The 16,089-nt window shown below is 43.7% G+C and overlaps 1 protein-coding gene and 1 non-coding gene across 2 annotated transcripts in view; both read left to right on the top strand.

The window, feature by feature from the left end:
- The first annotated feature begins 462 nt into the window (after nt 1-462).
- Prr11 (proline rich 11) overlaps nt 463-16,089 on the top strand; it is a 22,544-nt gene continuing 6,917 nt past the window's right edge. The window contains exons 1-9 of the mRNA XM_055619582.1: nt 463-522; nt 5,973-6,105; nt 6,800-6,950; nt 7,158-7,280; nt 10,125-10,373; nt 11,566-11,664; nt 13,642-13,757; nt 15,184-15,243; nt 15,329-15,425. Coding sequence (XP_055475557.1) covers nt 5,978-6,105; nt 6,800-6,950; nt 7,158-7,280; nt 10,125-10,373; nt 11,566-11,664; nt 13,642-13,757; nt 15,184-15,243; nt 15,329-15,425 — 1,023 coding nt within the window. The 5' untranslated portion in view covers nt 463-522; nt 5,973-5,977. The remainder of the gene's footprint in view (nt 523-5,972; nt 6,106-6,799; nt 6,951-7,157; nt 7,281-10,124; nt 10,374-11,565; nt 11,665-13,641; nt 13,758-15,183; nt 15,244-15,328; nt 15,426-16,089) is intronic.
- LOC129686612 (small nucleolar RNA SNORA73 family) lies at nt 11,072-11,243 on the top strand. Its single transcript, XR_008721665.1, has one exon. It is a non-coding gene; the product is annotated as a small nucleolar RNA SNORA73 family (small nucleolar RNA).

Below are 16,089 nucleotides of genomic sequence, written 5' to 3'. Positions count from 1 at the left end.
CTCGTCCGTTCCGCCGGCGCCCGCCCATTGGCGGTTGGGTAACGCCCCTCCTTATGAAAGGCATTTTCCCGTTGGGCAGAGACACAAAACGCCGCAGGAGGATTGGCTGCTGAGTATGTGATTTTTTCCATTGGCTGCCTTCTGGTCTCTACTTTCAAGTTCATACTTGGGAAAGAGTTTGCGATTGGCGCACTCGGAAGCAGCAGCAGCCAATGACGTGAAAGCTTCCACCGCCGGCCTAGGCGACGGACACACCTTCTTTTCTCTGCGGCTTCCCCGCCCCTTCTCGCCCGCCTTCCCTTATTCATACAGGAAGCGCCTCAGTTCCGATTGGCCAGGATGTGATGAGCTCTTGGCCAATCGCAATCCAGGTTGCGCTTGGATCCCTTCAGGACAACGAACCCTGCAGAGAGCACGTCTACGATTGGTTGCTCCTCGGCCAGGATTTAATTTTGAATTTATCTTTGCGGCGTGGAAGAGACTCGGGCCCGAACTTCGTCTAGCCCCCAGGCTCTTACGCTAGTAAGTGCAAGGACGATTTTTTTTTTCCTTTGTTACCTGGCCTTCCGTCGCTCGGACTGCGGACGGCCGGTTCTCAGCGGGAAGGGGGTGGGCTCCTACGCCGGACAGAGGCGAGGGATGGCGCAGAAAGGGGAAGGTCTGCGGCGGACAGGACCTCCGCGGGCAACGCTCGGGCCGCGTTTCTCTACTGCGCTCTGCAATGTACGCTGTAGGGCGACTGCCTTCTGCCCGGTCTTTTCCGTAACTCTTTGCTTCTCCAAGTGGGCCCAGCGACTGGCGGCGTCGGCTCGTCTGTCCGCCGGGGACCGGTGCCAGTAATCCGCCCAAATGAACCGAGTCGGGCTGTGTATTTAACCAGGTGCTCTCCCCCGCGGTTCTCAGCGCTGTTTGTGGAGGAATGTTTTCTTGACAGTTCGTTTTACAACGTTCTTTGATGCGGCGCTTACTTCCGACGTCGATTTGATAGCCGGGCGCGGTGGTGCATGCCTGTAGTCCCAGCTCTCGGGGAGGCAGTGGCAGAAAGCTGGGGAGTTCGAGGTCAGCCTGGTCTGCAAAGCGAGTCTAGGACAGCCAAAAGTATACCCTTTTTGCTATATGTCTAGTAGTGTGCTGGGTGACACGAGAAAGGTACGATAAAGAGCCCCCCCGGGGGGGGCAATACAAAAAACAAACAAACAAAAAAACATAAAACAAAATTAACTATGGGAAAATGACAGTAGCCTGCTACAGTATTCAAGGTGAACCAACTGAATTGGTAATGGACGTTGAATTGACCAGAGGCTATTTAGGTGGATATGTAAAAAAATAAAATAAAAAAAAATGTGTGTGTGTTAGAACGTTGGTGATGAAATGGCAACTGTCATTTCCGCTGGGGCAACAGCTTTAGAAGTGCTCCTGGCCAAAGAACTTTTCATATAACTGGTGGAGTTTTAAAAGAAGTGTCAACTCATGCAGAAGACTAATTATTGTTCTGAGACAAAGGCGTGTGTAACCCAGATTGGCAAAAAATTGAATGGAGCAAGGATGACCCTGAGCCAGAGTTATCCTTTATCCCTTATCCCCCTCTGGAGTTCTTGGGTTCCAGGCCTGTGTACCAAAATGCCAATTGATGTGGTACTGTACTGTAGATTGAACTTGTGGTCTCTTGTATGTAAGGTCAGCACACTACAAACAGCTGTCAGCCAATGTAATTCTTGTTCTTTTATTTTTCATTTTAATTTTTTCTCTCTCTCTCTCTTTTTTTTTTTTTCCAAGAAAGGGTTTCTCTGTAGCCTTGGCTGTCCTGAACGCACTCTGTAGACCAGATCCACCTGCCTCTGCCTCCCAAGTGCTGGGATTAAAGGCACATGTCACCATGCCCTTAAATCTTCATACTTGAAAATGTTTTGATCCACTCTTTAACCATAAAGATATGATTTGGTTTGAATAACTAAAAGCCCCGCTACCAAAAGATATTGTCCTGCAATTGTGTTAGTCTTAGAGGATATTCCTTAAGTAAAAGAGAACCGTTGCTGGCTAATACTGGGAAATGATAGTATCTTTTATTCCTTTAGTTGGCCTTCCTGCTCAGGTAGAAGGGTATTCTAGGAAGCCCAGGGACCATACAGCTCTGAGAGAAAGCCTCCTTAGCAGAGGTGTTGCAGCTCCCAGGGGAGGGCATTCCCAGCTGAGCAGAAAAGCTCAGGAGCCTCAGCCCCACTCCCTTCTTTGCTTCTTCCCATCTTCACTTCATTACGTGTTGGCTTCTTCCAATAAGGGAGTCACACCAGGCAACAAATCTCATAAAAGAGATCTATTGGAGGGATGAATCCAGGGTTTGGAGGGACGAATCCAGGGGTGGCTGCCTCTGGGCCAGCAGGGAATTGAACAAAGGGTAGGGCTCATATAGGATTTCTTAGGGGGAGAGGGGCAGATTGGTAGGGTTTCAAGTCCTGAGCTTGGGGAACTCAGGGATTGATCTTGAAAACCCTTCCGAGATCAGGGATTGTTGGCTTTTTTTCACCCTTCTCCCTGCCTCAGCCCCATGGCTTAGCACAGGAAGAGTTTCCTGGCCACAGGCAGCTTTGGCTAAGGCACCATCGCTGGGAAGCTGCTTGGGAGGCTGGAGAGAGGGTACTGCAATAGACACATGGTATCTCAGGATGGCCTCGGGATGAGGTGGAAAAGAAGATGCAGCCCACTGTGGACAGCTCCTGCAGTGGTCCCTCAGGACTGCTGGGGGAGGGGCCATTGCTTTGACAGCTCTCACAGGCTGTGCTAAGAGACTACACCTTCTTTATTGAGGAAAACATGCAATGTGTGGTGTTTTGTACAGCTAAGGAAATAGGTAACTAAAAGGTAGGTAGGTGAGCAGTCACACAACTGTAACCTTAGCACGTGAAAGATGGAGGCAGAAAGATCAGGAGTCATCTCGGGGTGCATCTAGTTTGAGGCCAGTCCTGATTTTGTATGCCTTCTGTGCCGATAATCCTAGCATCCAGGAGGCTGAGGCAGGGAGATCTTTTGTTCCAGACCATCCTGAGCTTCATAATAAGATCTTCTCTCTCAAAAAAAAAAAAAAAAAATGTGGGTCCAGAGAGATGGCTCAGAGGTTAAGAGCACTGTTTGCTCTTCCAGAGATCCTGAGTTCAATTCCCAGCAACTACATGGTGGCTCACAACCATCTACAGTGAGATCTGGTGCTCTCTTCTAGCATGCAGGCACAATACTGTATACATAATAACTAAATGTCTTTTTTTTTAAATGTCCTCACATCAACCAATTCAAATAAAAAATATAAGTAAATAAATTATAAATAAATGTTAAATTTAAAATGCATCTTATAAATTTGACTGACAGTTAATCCAATAAAATGCTTTCACTTCACTGTTAGCCTTTGAGGGTTAGCCTGAAAAGACACTTTGGTACCAGGCTACGTCACAGTTTTTATAACCTGTAGAGGGAAGTGAGGAGGTGTTCTGATAATCTGAGAGCTGAGCAAGTGTATGCAAATACCAAGTGCCAAAAGGTTACCAAGTGAACAGAAGTAAAATGAGTGTTTGTTTATCAGGCACAGGGTCCCACTATGTAGCAACATCTGGCTTGGAAGGAGCAATTAGACCAGCCTGGCCTTGAACTACCAGAGATAACCTGCCTCTGTTTCCCAAGCTGTACACCACCACCTAGGTCTTTAAGTGTGTCGCTCTAAGTTTGAATCCCTGGCCCGAGGCAGACCATTTTCATCTCTGCTGCTTGAGTAACATCTTTGTTCCTCCAGTATCAACAGCTAAAACCAGAAAAGCCCTTTAGGAGCTTCAGACCAAACTAACCCAGACTTTTTACTTTCTCAGAAAAAGGATATATATTAAAATATAAACATACTAATTAATATTTTAAGTGCTTCAAAATAACTGTCTTAAAACAAGTCTTTGACGTTGGGTGGCTGTATACGGCCTGTGTAAGTTACTACTGCCCCATAGTCTCCCAGACAAAGTCATGGTCTCTGAGGTCTTACAGGTCTTCATTTTTATGCTTTATTATATAACATTAGGCAGATCTCTAATCTAACCCTCAGCTTAATTTTGTATAAAACTGGGACTAAAATCTTCCTTGTCTGGGATAAAACATTTGAGGAAGTTGAAGACTAACAGAGGAAAACTAGAATGTACCCACTGCTGTTGAATACTTATTAATTCTAGAGGGCTTTTCTATGACCCAGATAGTTCCCCAATAATTGAGACAGAGACCTGCTGATATTTTTTTTAAAACAGCCTTTAGGCACAATAATTGGGTAGGTATGAGTTAAGCCTATTTTGTAAGCTAGTTTGATTACCTCCCAGCTGCACTCCCCAAGTTACTTGCCAATATGTCATCCTATATGGGCTAGATCTGCTCCATCAGGCGATATTCTTTCTCAACATGTTCTTCTCCTTCTTTCTCCTCTCATCTCCCCAGGCCTCATGGTCCCTACCTGAGACCATCAAGCCCAAGAACTGAAGCTCCACCTACTTCTCTTCTGCCCAGTTACAGGCTGTCCAGTGTTTTTTATTAACCAATCAGAGATGTTTGGGAAACAAAGTTTACACAGCAAAGATCAGTGCTTCTGAGAAAGCACTCCTCTGGACTACAACTAGATCTTGGGGCTCAGAATTTAGCATTTGTAGACCAACCCCCACCACCCTACACTTAAGGGGCATTTAATAAATGATCCCTCCCACTATGACATCTGCCTATCATAGTAGATTCCCATTATATGTTGCTGAATCACAAACCTATCTTTTTAATATCAATCTACTACTGTTATTTTCTTTTATAGGGGTTAAGTACTGTGGTCAGTTGGGAAAGTGTCTTCCTCACATGCAGGAAGCCTCATCGTGGCTCTCCAGTTGGATCCCCAGCCCTGCATAAACCCAATGTGATATTGCCAGCCTTTAGCACCAGCAATCAAGGAAGAGGCAGGAGTCTTTCTTAGTTGTATAGGGAGTTCGAAGGCCAGCCTGGGATGCATAGGATCTTGTCTTTAAAAGGGAGGGGGGATTAGCTCAGTAGCAGAGCTTTTGCCTAGACAAGTACAAAGCCCTAGGTTTGGTCTCCAGCCGAGAAAGAGAATATTGCAGAGAATAAAGAGAATTTCATTTGACTTCATGAATGAAAACAACAAAAGCAAAGTGAGAAAGTAGTGTAAAATCAAAAGAAAAAGGTCTCCAGGGACATTTTAAATCTGAGTTTACCTTTTCTTCCATTTGAAGTGATCTAGAATTCTGGTTTTTGGTTTGGGTTGTTTTTTTGGTAGACAGGGTCTCATGTACTCAGGTTGGCCTTGAACTCATTAGGTAGGTGAGGCTATCCTTGAATCCTTTTCTACTTGCTTCCACCTTCCAAATGTTAAGTGCAGCTATGTACACTATACCCAGGTTTTTAGATGTTTTGGAGACAGGATCACTTATATTTGTATCTTAAGATGTTCTCCAATCCACAATGGTCTTTCTGCCTCAAAACACAACCCCCAATGCTGAGTTTTCAGGTACCTACTGCCATGCCCACAGATACAATTTATTTCTTGACCAAGGTTGGAGAAGAAGAAAAACAAAACCAAACCTTGAAATAAACTTGCAATAACCAAGATGGTGTATTCAGAGATATATGAAGTTTCTATATCATAAGTCATTGAACTGTACACTGAAGATTTATACATTTTCTGTATGTATACATTATTTTTTTAATAAAACATGCATTTTAGGTGCTGGAGAAATAACTCTGCAGATGAGAATACTAGCTGTTCTTCTAGAGGACTTGAGTTCAATTCCCAGCAGGTCACAACTATCTGTAACTCCAGTTTCAGAGGCTATGATGCCTTCTTCTGGCCAACTCAGGCACTAGGCGTGCAAATGGTGCAGAGACAGACACACGCACAGGCAGAACACCCATATACATAAAATAAACATTCTTTAACTTCAAATTTTTCTTTACAGAAATCATGCCCCAGTTCAAACAGCGAAGAAGAAAGCTAAGAGCCAAAGCCAAACGATTATTTAAGAAGAAAGAAGCCTCTCAACTCCAGCCTAAGTTACTGACACCTCCCCCTCCACCACCCACGCCAGAAAGGTATACAGTGTAATGGAGAAGACAGAAAATACTAGATCTCATCTGTATAGAGATACCAGTTCAGCCAATGATCGCATAGATCGTGCAGTCAAATTTGAATTTCATCCCCCAAATAAATCGTTTTTATTTTAAGTATGTCCCATGTAAAGTTTGAAATTTGCTTATGCTAAAATTGTTGCTGGGCATCATAGTTCATGTTTCCTGTCACCCCACTGCTCAGTCAGTCAGACCCCAATCCTGAGTCACACTGTAAACCGGCTATTTATGATAGGTATAGCTCACTGCTAGAATGTATGCTCAGCATACAAAAATAATTAATTGAATTTAAAGTAAATAGAACGTCTAATTACTTATTGGAGGCTGTTTCTCTGACCTGGGTTGGGTTTTGGAGGGGGAAGGGGAAATGTTTTGGGTTTTTTTGAGAGAGTCTCACTATATAGCCTTGGTTGTTCTAGGACTCACAGGAAGTTCCACCCAGCTTTATAAGTATGACTTGAGAGCAGGGATGGCCTTTCCTTCTTTTTTGAGGCAGAGTCTTATGATATTGTTCTGACTGACCTGGAACTCACTATGTTGAACAAGCTTGCCTTGAACCTATGTCCGTCCTCCTGTCTCTGCTTTCCAAGTGTGCACCACCATGCCCAGCCAAGACCTATGGATTTTTATTTGTTTTGTTTGATGTCTCTTCACACAGAGTGGTTACTTCTTCAGCAGATGTACTCCAAAGCAGAAGCTGGCTAAGACCTTCTTGGAACTTCAAATTTCCCAACCTCAAAGATATAATAAGCCTTTGGACAAATAGAGCATGGTACATATACAGTTTCTGCCAGAGCTGCATAGCCCAGGTATAGAGTTCTCAGCAATCTAGTTTCTGCTTTTGTTGTGCCATGCTTAGTATTTGTATTCTTTTGCTTGACACACTCCTGAGGCTAAGCCTGAATAAGATTAATCTGTGAGATTACACCTGTCTTTGCATATGTAAGACCTGGGTGACACCACTTTCTTTATCATATTGCTCATTAGACTCAGGCTTGTTTATTTGTGAATTTCAGAGTTTCGAAGCATTGAAAGATGCCATCTTCCCATCCCGCGTCTACCACAGAGAACTTCACAGTCTAAAACAACAATGTTGTGTTTTGAAAAGTGAATTATGCAAGCTCCAAGAAACACTGAAGGTCGGTTTTGCCAAACCAACAAATCCAGAGGTTTTATCTGAAAATACCATTACAATAGGAAAATATTCTGGCTGTAAATTCCATTATTACCTCAAATGTCAGGCAAAAAAAAGTTCCTTTTGCAAAGGAGGAAGGCAAAACTACAGTGGGGTGCACTGGAGAGCTGGCTGCCCAGTTAAGAGAGTGCACTGCTCTTGCAGAGGATCAGGCTTGGTCCCCGGCACCTACAATGGGAGTCTTACAACTGCCTGTAACTCCAGCTTCAAGGGATCCAACCCCTCTAGCTTCCACAGGCGTCTGCACTCACGTGTGCACACGCAAACATCCGCATAAGTAAAATTCAAAGCTTTTTTCACACGCACATTGGGAACAGTTAATGGTCTAGGCCACACAAACAAAATAGAAGTATAAAAGGAATTTCAATGGACAACGGTGAATTTAATCAGATTGGCAAAACAAAACCTAAAAGGTTTAGAAAAATAAATGTGTCCTTACATTTTTGAGAAGAGTATAAACTAATGAAACCTTTACAAGCCATGGTGGGAGGCAATGGCCATCAAAATTTTCAGATGGGCTCGGGGGAATGGAGAGATGGCTCTGTGGTTAAGAGCACCTGCTGCCCTTGGGGAGGACCCAGGTTTATTTCACAGCACTCACACTGGGCAGCTCATTACTGCCTGTAACTCTAATTCTGGGGACTCTGATATTCTCTGCTGAGTTCTGCAGGCATCTACACCCACATGGTGCACAGACAGACAGGCGGGAATACCTACACAATATAAAATGAACACATCTTTAACACATTTGTTTGTTTGTTCGTTGGTTTTTAGCAGAAGGTAGCCAGGGACGGGCTCAGCGGGTAGAGCGCTCATTAGTGTGCAGGAGGCCCTCGTACCACGCGAGCAGCCATGTGGTGTGCACCCATCATCTCAGCATTTAGGGGGTAAAGGCCATCCTCAGCAACATGGGAAGTCTGAGGCCAGCCTGGGACACATGACACCTTGTCTCACGAAACTTAGTTTTAGCTAGGGATATAATTTAATGGTAAAGTGTTTGTCTGCTGTGTGGGCTCCAAGTTCAATCCCCAGTGTGAGGGAAGGGAGAGTTTGCAAATAATAAGTACTAAAGGGGGATGAGTGTGCAAATACATTTATGAGCCTGGGGGTGCAGCGCACTGGTAGTCTGTTTGCCTAGCACACACAGCACCGTGTGTTCAATCCCCAGCCTGGCAAAGAGCGGCAAAAGAATCAGGGGATACTAAGACTCGGCCGCGCCCAGCGTCAGCACTTTTCATCAGGTGTGGCAGTGCATGGTGATGCGTGAGGGGTGCCCCGCCTGGTCTACAGAATGAACCAGAGGATGAGGCCGTCTCAAAAATGCGAACGGAAAGAACACGCCACTAAATAAATACAGGACTATAGAAAGACATGGTGTTAGGATTCTACAGGATGCTTCATGTAGAGTTAAAAACACATAATGTGATATTTTTTCAGTTGGGCATAATGATATGTGACTATAATCCCATCTAGTAGGGAAACTGAAGCAAGAAGACCCTGACACTTGGAGTTCAAGGTTGGGCTGGCTAATTAGCAAGATCCTCATCTCAAAATAGCTAATCAGCTAACTAAATACTTAAGTCAATGGAAGTATCTTTATGAGATATACATATATAAAAATGATGCCTCTTGTTATATATAGGAATATACGTACAAATTATAACACACATATATACATACTTATATTTCTCTACATGCACATCCTTGAGTGGGGCTTTGGTCCATTGGTACAGCAGTGTACTAAAATGCACAAGGCCCTGGGTGTGACCGTCACAACTGGAAACAAGAACTACCAAAAACAAAGCCTAGGTGTGGTTGGGGTGAGTAGATAGCCAGAAGAGGGTGTCATTTCTTGGTACTGGAGTTAGGCACTTGTGAGCTGCCCATGTGCTGTGGGAACCAAATCCAGTCCTCTGCAAGAGCTGCAAGTTGCCGAGCCTTTTCTGTAGCCCAATGAACGTTCGAATTATTGAAGTAAATTTGTTATTGTTGGGAGTGGTGTGTATCCCTGTAATCCTAATACCCAGGAGGCTGAGGAAATAGTTTGCCTTTAGTTTAAGGCCAGCCTGTTGTTGTAAATTTAAAAAAAATGAGTGTTGGGCTATATGTTTATTATTGGCCCTAAGATTATCACGGCAGTATTATTTAACCCGCAATCGCAAATAATAAGACAGAGACATCTGTTAGGTTTTATAATTGCCTTATATACGTCAGTCTGGGCAAGGTAAATAAGGTATCCTGCCTCAATAACCTCACCATCCATCTCCCAGCCCCCATCCGGTGCCAGCCACCTTAATTCTCCTCGTCTGATCTACCTTGCATTCATAATCCCATGGTACTTGCTTCTCTTCTTCATCTGGGCCTTTTCACGCCATTATTGGAGTCCTTCCTCTCAGCCCACTTGGTTTTTTTCTCCACACTAACCCATCCTGGCATCCTCCATCCTCCTCTCTTCCCATCCATCTATTCCCTATGATTCTCCTGTCCTCTCCAAGCCTGGGAACCTTAGCCACGCCTACTCCATTCTGCCCTGCGCAGGTATAGGCCATTTAATCAACCAATCAGGCACATCTTAGGTTTACAAGCCAAGGATAGGTATAACCAGATCTTGGGGGACAGTAACACGCATCAGTCCAACCTCCAACACCAGCCTAAGCTACAGTGTAAGACCCTGTCTTAAAAAAAACAAAAATAAAAAACAAAAAATGAAGCAACCCCCCCCCCCCACACACACACACACACTGCCAAATTAATCTATTGTTCATTCTTCAAACATGGTATTTTCCAGACCATTTCAGAAAATTCTTGTTCAAGCTGTTGTCACACGTGTTGCATGAGTGATAAACTTACAAATGTGCCTGGCTGTGTTCCAACAACCCATGGAGAATCTCAGACTGCACTTCCATCCACGCTACCACAGCCAGCCAGTCATCTGCCCCCGCCTCTGCCTCCGCCTCCACCTCCTCCTCCTCCTCCACCTCCACCACCCCTCGCACCTTTGCTGCTCAGAAAATCTGGTCCTACTAAAGCACTTCAGGTAAGAGATAATCAATAACAATGTGTTTTAGTTAGAGTGTAATACAGGACTATATGGCCAAAGGCCTAGATACAAAAGGCTCTATTTTGTTCTGATTCTATAACTTATTTTGTTAATTATTCTGATTTCATTTGTAAGTTTTTGTTGGTTTTGGTTGTTTTTTTTTTTTTTGGGGGGGGTGTTTTTAAATATAGTCTCATGTTGCCTAAGCTCTTCTTCAACTGGTAGGCCCAAGCAATCCTTCTACTTTAGCCTTTGAGTAGCTGGCATCACAGGTGTATGTCACCACGGTGGTGTAATTATTGGGGTTTTCTTATTGTTGTTCCTTTGTTTTGCTTTAGGTTTTTGCTGTTGGCAGTTTTTGTTTAGTTATTCTCTGAGACAGGATCTTGATATGTAGCCCAGACTGTCCTAGAACTCAGAATGTAGCACAAGTTAGCCTATAAAACTTGTCTTTTGCTTCAGCTTTTGAAGAGCTTGGATTGTAGTCTACCATATATACATACATACATACGTACGTACATACATACATACATGTATATACGAGCCTGAAGTTTCATGGTTCAGCTACATTTAGACAGCCAAGACTACATAGTAATACCCTATCTAAAAAACGATGGTTAGGGAAAAGCAAAAATAAAAATAAATAAATAAATGAACAAATAACAATAGCAAGTTACTTTTCAACTCACTTGGTTCCAATGTGGATACCCTGGTGTAGGGGAGTCTAGGGCCCTGCCCCATGCTGAACAGTCCCTTTCCAAAGTGTTGGAGAAGAAGCTGGGCTTCAAGTCTGTGCCTGCATAGTCCTGTGACTTCTTAGAGTTCTGTGGACTATGCCTGAGGACACAAACCATGCAGGAAACAAAAGAATTAAAAAGAAAGAAAGAAAGAAAGAAAGAAAGAAAGAAAGAAAGAAAGAAAGAAGAAAGAAAGAAAAAATAAACTTGTGTTTGGATTTCAGTAGATATCCTGATCCTAGTTAGTTAGTTAGTTAGTTAGTTAGTTCGTTCGTTCGTTCGTTCGTTCGTTCGTTCGTTCATTTTTTTCTAGACAGGGATTCTCTGTATAGCCCTGGCTGTCCTGGACTTGTTTTGTAGATCAGGCTGGCCTCAAACTCACACCAATCTGCCCACTGGGATTATAGGCTCTGATCCCAATTTTAATTCTAACCTCTTCATGTTTTTTTAAGGTTGAACCGTTAAAGAAAGATGGACCCATGCATATAACAGTTAAAGATCTACTTACTGTAAAATTAAAAAAGACACAGAGTATTGAAGAACGGAAAAAGGTAAGATGTCAATAAGCATGCATGGCTTTCTTTTTGGGGGTCAGGGTGTATGTGTGTAGGCCAGAGGTGTTTGTTTTGTTTTTTAATGTTTTTAATTTACCTTCATTTTATCTGCATTGGTATTTTGCCAGCCTGTCTATGTGAGACATCAGATCTTACAGTTACAGAGATATACTTCCAGACTGACAGATCTTGAAGTTACAGTTGCAAGTTTCTTGGAGTTACAGACAGTTGCAAGTTGCCATGTGGGTGCTGGGAATTGAACCTGGGTCTTTTGGAAATGCAGTCAGTGCCCTTAACTACTGAGCCAACTTTCCAGCCCCAGGCTAGAGGTTAATTTAATGCATCTTACTTTATTACTTTCCACCTTACTTTTATTTATTTTTTTATTTACTTACTTATTTATCTTTTTTACTTTGAGACAGTCTCTCTATGTAGCCCTGGCTATCCTGGAACTTATTCTGTAGACTAGGCTGGCCTTGAACTTACAGAAATCCGACTGCTTCTGCTACTCTAGTGATGCAATTAATGGTTGAGTGTCAACATGCCTGGCATCTACCAGACCTTTTTTTTTTTTTTTCTTTTTTCTTTCTCTTTTTTCTGAGATAAGGTTTCTCTGCATAACAAGCCCTGGCTGTCCTGGACTCACTTTATAGACCAAGCTGGCCTCAATCTTTCAGAAATCCATCTGCCTCTGCTTCTGGAGTGCTGGGATTCAGGGCATGGGCCCTCATACCCGGCATCCTATCTGACTTTTTGTGGTGGTGTCTCACTGAGCCTGAAACTCCCTGGTTCAGCCACGAAAGCCAAGCTGCAAGCCGCAGGGCTCCTCCTAACTCTACCTCCCCAGGGCTAGGCCTGCAGATGTGCACTGCCACACCTAGCTCTTCACACAGACTGAGCTCAAGGTCTCATCCTTCAACTGTAAACACTGCACCAGCTAAACTATCTCCCAAGCTCCCAAGTGTGTTTTTCTGAAGTAAGATCTTGCTTCTTCACCGAGGCCAGCTTCAAATCCTTAAATATACCATACCCAAACCTCGCAAGTGTTAGAGAAACAGAACGTCCATGCCTGGCATCTTCCTTTTTTAACCTGGGTGCTCCTTTGTGGGAAATATGGTAAACCTTATTATGGATGTAACCATTCTGTGGGGGCTGGGTATACAGTTGAATGACAGAGCATTTGCCTAATATGCATGAGGCCCTGGGTTCAGTCTTAAATACTAAAACAAAACAAGAACAAACAAGCTGAGGAGATGTCTCAGTTGGTGCAGTGCTTGTCACAAAAGCATGAGGCCCTGCGTTCAGAGCTCTGACCCTCATACTTCTAACACTGAAGAGGTGGGGACAGTCAGATCCCCAGAGCTTTCGGTTCAGCAAAAGACCCTGTCTTGATATGACAGTGAATGAGAATGAACATGCCTGACATTAACCCCAGCCTCCACGCACACATTTGCACACACATACACAAAAAAGACCATGTACACACATGTATCATATCCAACCAAACACATCTCACATTTATGATGGACACAATGGCGTGCACAAATGATCCTAGCATTTGGGAGGTGGTAGCAGAGAATCAGGCTTTCAGAGTCACCCTTGAGTACATTGGGAGTCAAAACGCCAGCCTGGGCTACATGAGACATTCTGTAGATAACAGCGTACTAGATAGGTGTGGTGCCTCCCGCCTGTCGTCTTGGCACTTACGGAGGCAGGAGGGTTGCTTTGAAGTTGAGGCCACATCACTGTAAGCTTCATGCCAGTCTGACCTAACTCATAGAATCCTACCTAGTAAAATCTGGGAGATTTGAGGAAGTGTGAAGAGGAGCCTTTGAGCCTTTGAACCTTTGAAATAAAAACTAACTTGAGTCATGGAACATTTAAACTTTGGCAGTCAAATATTTGCTGTTTTGGTGTGTGTACATTAGAATGGTATTTTAATATGTGCCTTTGATGTCTCATTTTGTGATAAAGATTGTGCCGTCGCCACCTGAGGAACGGACGCCACTAGTTACTATCTCTGACCTGCAGCGCGTCACCCTGAAGCCTAACTGCAAGGTGTCAGCAACACGAGTTAAGAATGTCTTAATGTAAGGAATTGTACATTGTTATACTCCACTACTACCTAAAATGCTGGGGAGGGGGGATTGCTTTTTTAAAAAATTAAATATGATTTATTATTGTTTGTGTCTGCTGGGGGTAGGGGACCTTGTATCCATATCAGCGCCTTGTATGGAGGTGAGAAGACAAGGTTGTGGACTTGGCTCTCTCCTTTCACACTTACATGCATTCTGAGGGATCACACGCTGGTTGTCAGGCTTACACTGCAAGGCGGCTTTATCCACTAAAACATCTCACCTTTTGGCCCATTTCTGACTTTGTGTTTTGTGCTGTTGTTTGTTTGTCTTGAGACAGGGTTTCACTATGTGGCTCTCGCTGTCCAGGAACTCGATATGTTAACCAGGCTGGCCTCGAACTCACAGAACTCTACCTGCCTCTGCTGTGCTTTGACTGAAAGTATGCACCACTACACCCGGCTACAGTTTTAACTTTTAAAATTACATATGCTCACTATAGAAAAATTGAAGCTTACAACAAAAATTAAAGAGAAAAACAAAACTCATAGATCTGTGTAATTCATTTAACTCCCAACTTCTCAACAGCTACCGATGACTTTGGAAGAGACAGGTATTGGATGATTTTGTTGTTGTTTTTGTTGTTTGGTTTTTCTTTTTGTCTTTCGATTTTTCTGAGCATACACTTCTTTATTGCCAACCCAAGAAGTTGTCTAATACAAGACATACCAGTGATTTAATAAAGAACTTGGGGCAAAATGAAATATTAACAAAGATTTTTTTTTTTTTTAAGCCAGGTGTGATGGTGCATGACTATTATCTCAACACTTGGGCAGTGGAGACAGGATGATCAGGAGTTCAAAATCATCATCAGCTACAATAGTGGGGTCAGGGTCAGCCTGAGCTAGAGGACACCCTGTTTAAACAGACAGACCAACAGTTTCCAAACTTCCTGTTTCGGGGCTGGTGAGATGGTGTGGCAAATAAAAGCATATGCTGCCATGCCGGAAGACCTGAGTTCAGTCCCTGAGACCCATGTGGCACATGGGAGACCAAATCTAAGAGTCATTCTCTTGCCTCCACATGGAAACTGTGGCACAAGTGTACACACACACAGTTCTTTGTTTTAAATTTAATCCCCCTTTCTCCGATTCCTGACTGTGGGTACAGTTTAACCAGATCCCTTATGCTGTGTACCTGCTGCCATTCCTTTTCTGCATGACAGGCTGCATCTGTTCCCCCTTTTTTTTTTAAGATAGGGTCTTACTACATAGCCCTGACTGATCTGGAACTCACTTGGTAGACCAGGCTGGCCTTGAACTCACAGGGATTCACCTGCCTCTGCCTCCCAAGTAATAACCTTAAAGACATACACCGCCATGCCCTAAATAAACTCTAACTTAAATCCGGAAAGTTTTAATTTTCATGTCTTTGTTCTCAGTACTCCTGGCAAAAGCCAAATTGATCTTCGGAAGCTGCTTCGGAGAGTGGATGTAGAAAGGTAACAGTCTCTTATCCTTACACTTCTAAGTCAATTTGAGAAGCGGGAATAAAACACAGCTCTGATCTCCCTCATGCCTCTCCAGGAGTCCAGGTGGGACACCCCTTACCAATAAAGAAAATATGGAAACGGGAACTGGACTAACTCCAGTCATGACTCGGGCCTTAAGGAGAAAGTTTCAGGTGAGTCTGTGCAGGAAAACCAAAACTCCAAACAAAGTCCTCTGGTTCGTTTCCCAGAGAAACAGTTTCCATAAGTGCCGAGAGTGTAGCCTGGCGGGCATGGAAGCCTGGTCCAGTGCCAAGCACAGGGAGGAAGGAGGAGGAAGAATAAGCTAATTTATTTAGAATCGCCATCTAAAGTACTTACTTACATATTTTGAAAAGCAGTCTATGTCACCCCCAGGCTGACCTCAAGTGCATCATCTTCCTGACTCAGATTTGAGGATAATTGTCATGTCCCACACCTAAAATAGCTCTCTTAGTAACAATAACAATTGCTAATAATAGTGGCTGGAGCGGTGGCTCAGCGGTTAAGAGTGCGCACTGCTCTTACAGAGGACGTGAGTTAGATTCCCAGCACCCACATCAGGCAGCTCCCAGTTGATTGTGACTCTGGCTCCTGGATGATATGATTGTTCTGGCCTCATCAGTACATATTCTCACAGAAACTTGCTTAGATAAATAACTTAGAAATTAAAAATAGCTGGCTGGTGGTGTACACCTTTAAGCACAGCACTTGGGAGGCAGAGGCAGGCAAGTCTCTGAGTTCAAGGCCAGCCTGGTCTATAGACTGAGTTCCAGGACAGTTAGGACTACACAGGAAAACCCTGTCTTGAAAAAAAAA

This window comes from Psammomys obesus, unplaced genomic scaffold, assembly GCF_907164565.1.
Source record: "Psammomys obesus unplaced genomic scaffold, mPsaObe1.curated_primary_1811, whole genome shotgun sequence".
NCBI classification, from domain to species: Eukaryota; Metazoa; Chordata; class Mammalia; order Rodentia; family Muridae; genus Psammomys; species Psammomys obesus.
This window is presented reverse-complemented; position numbering and strand designations above follow the sequence as displayed.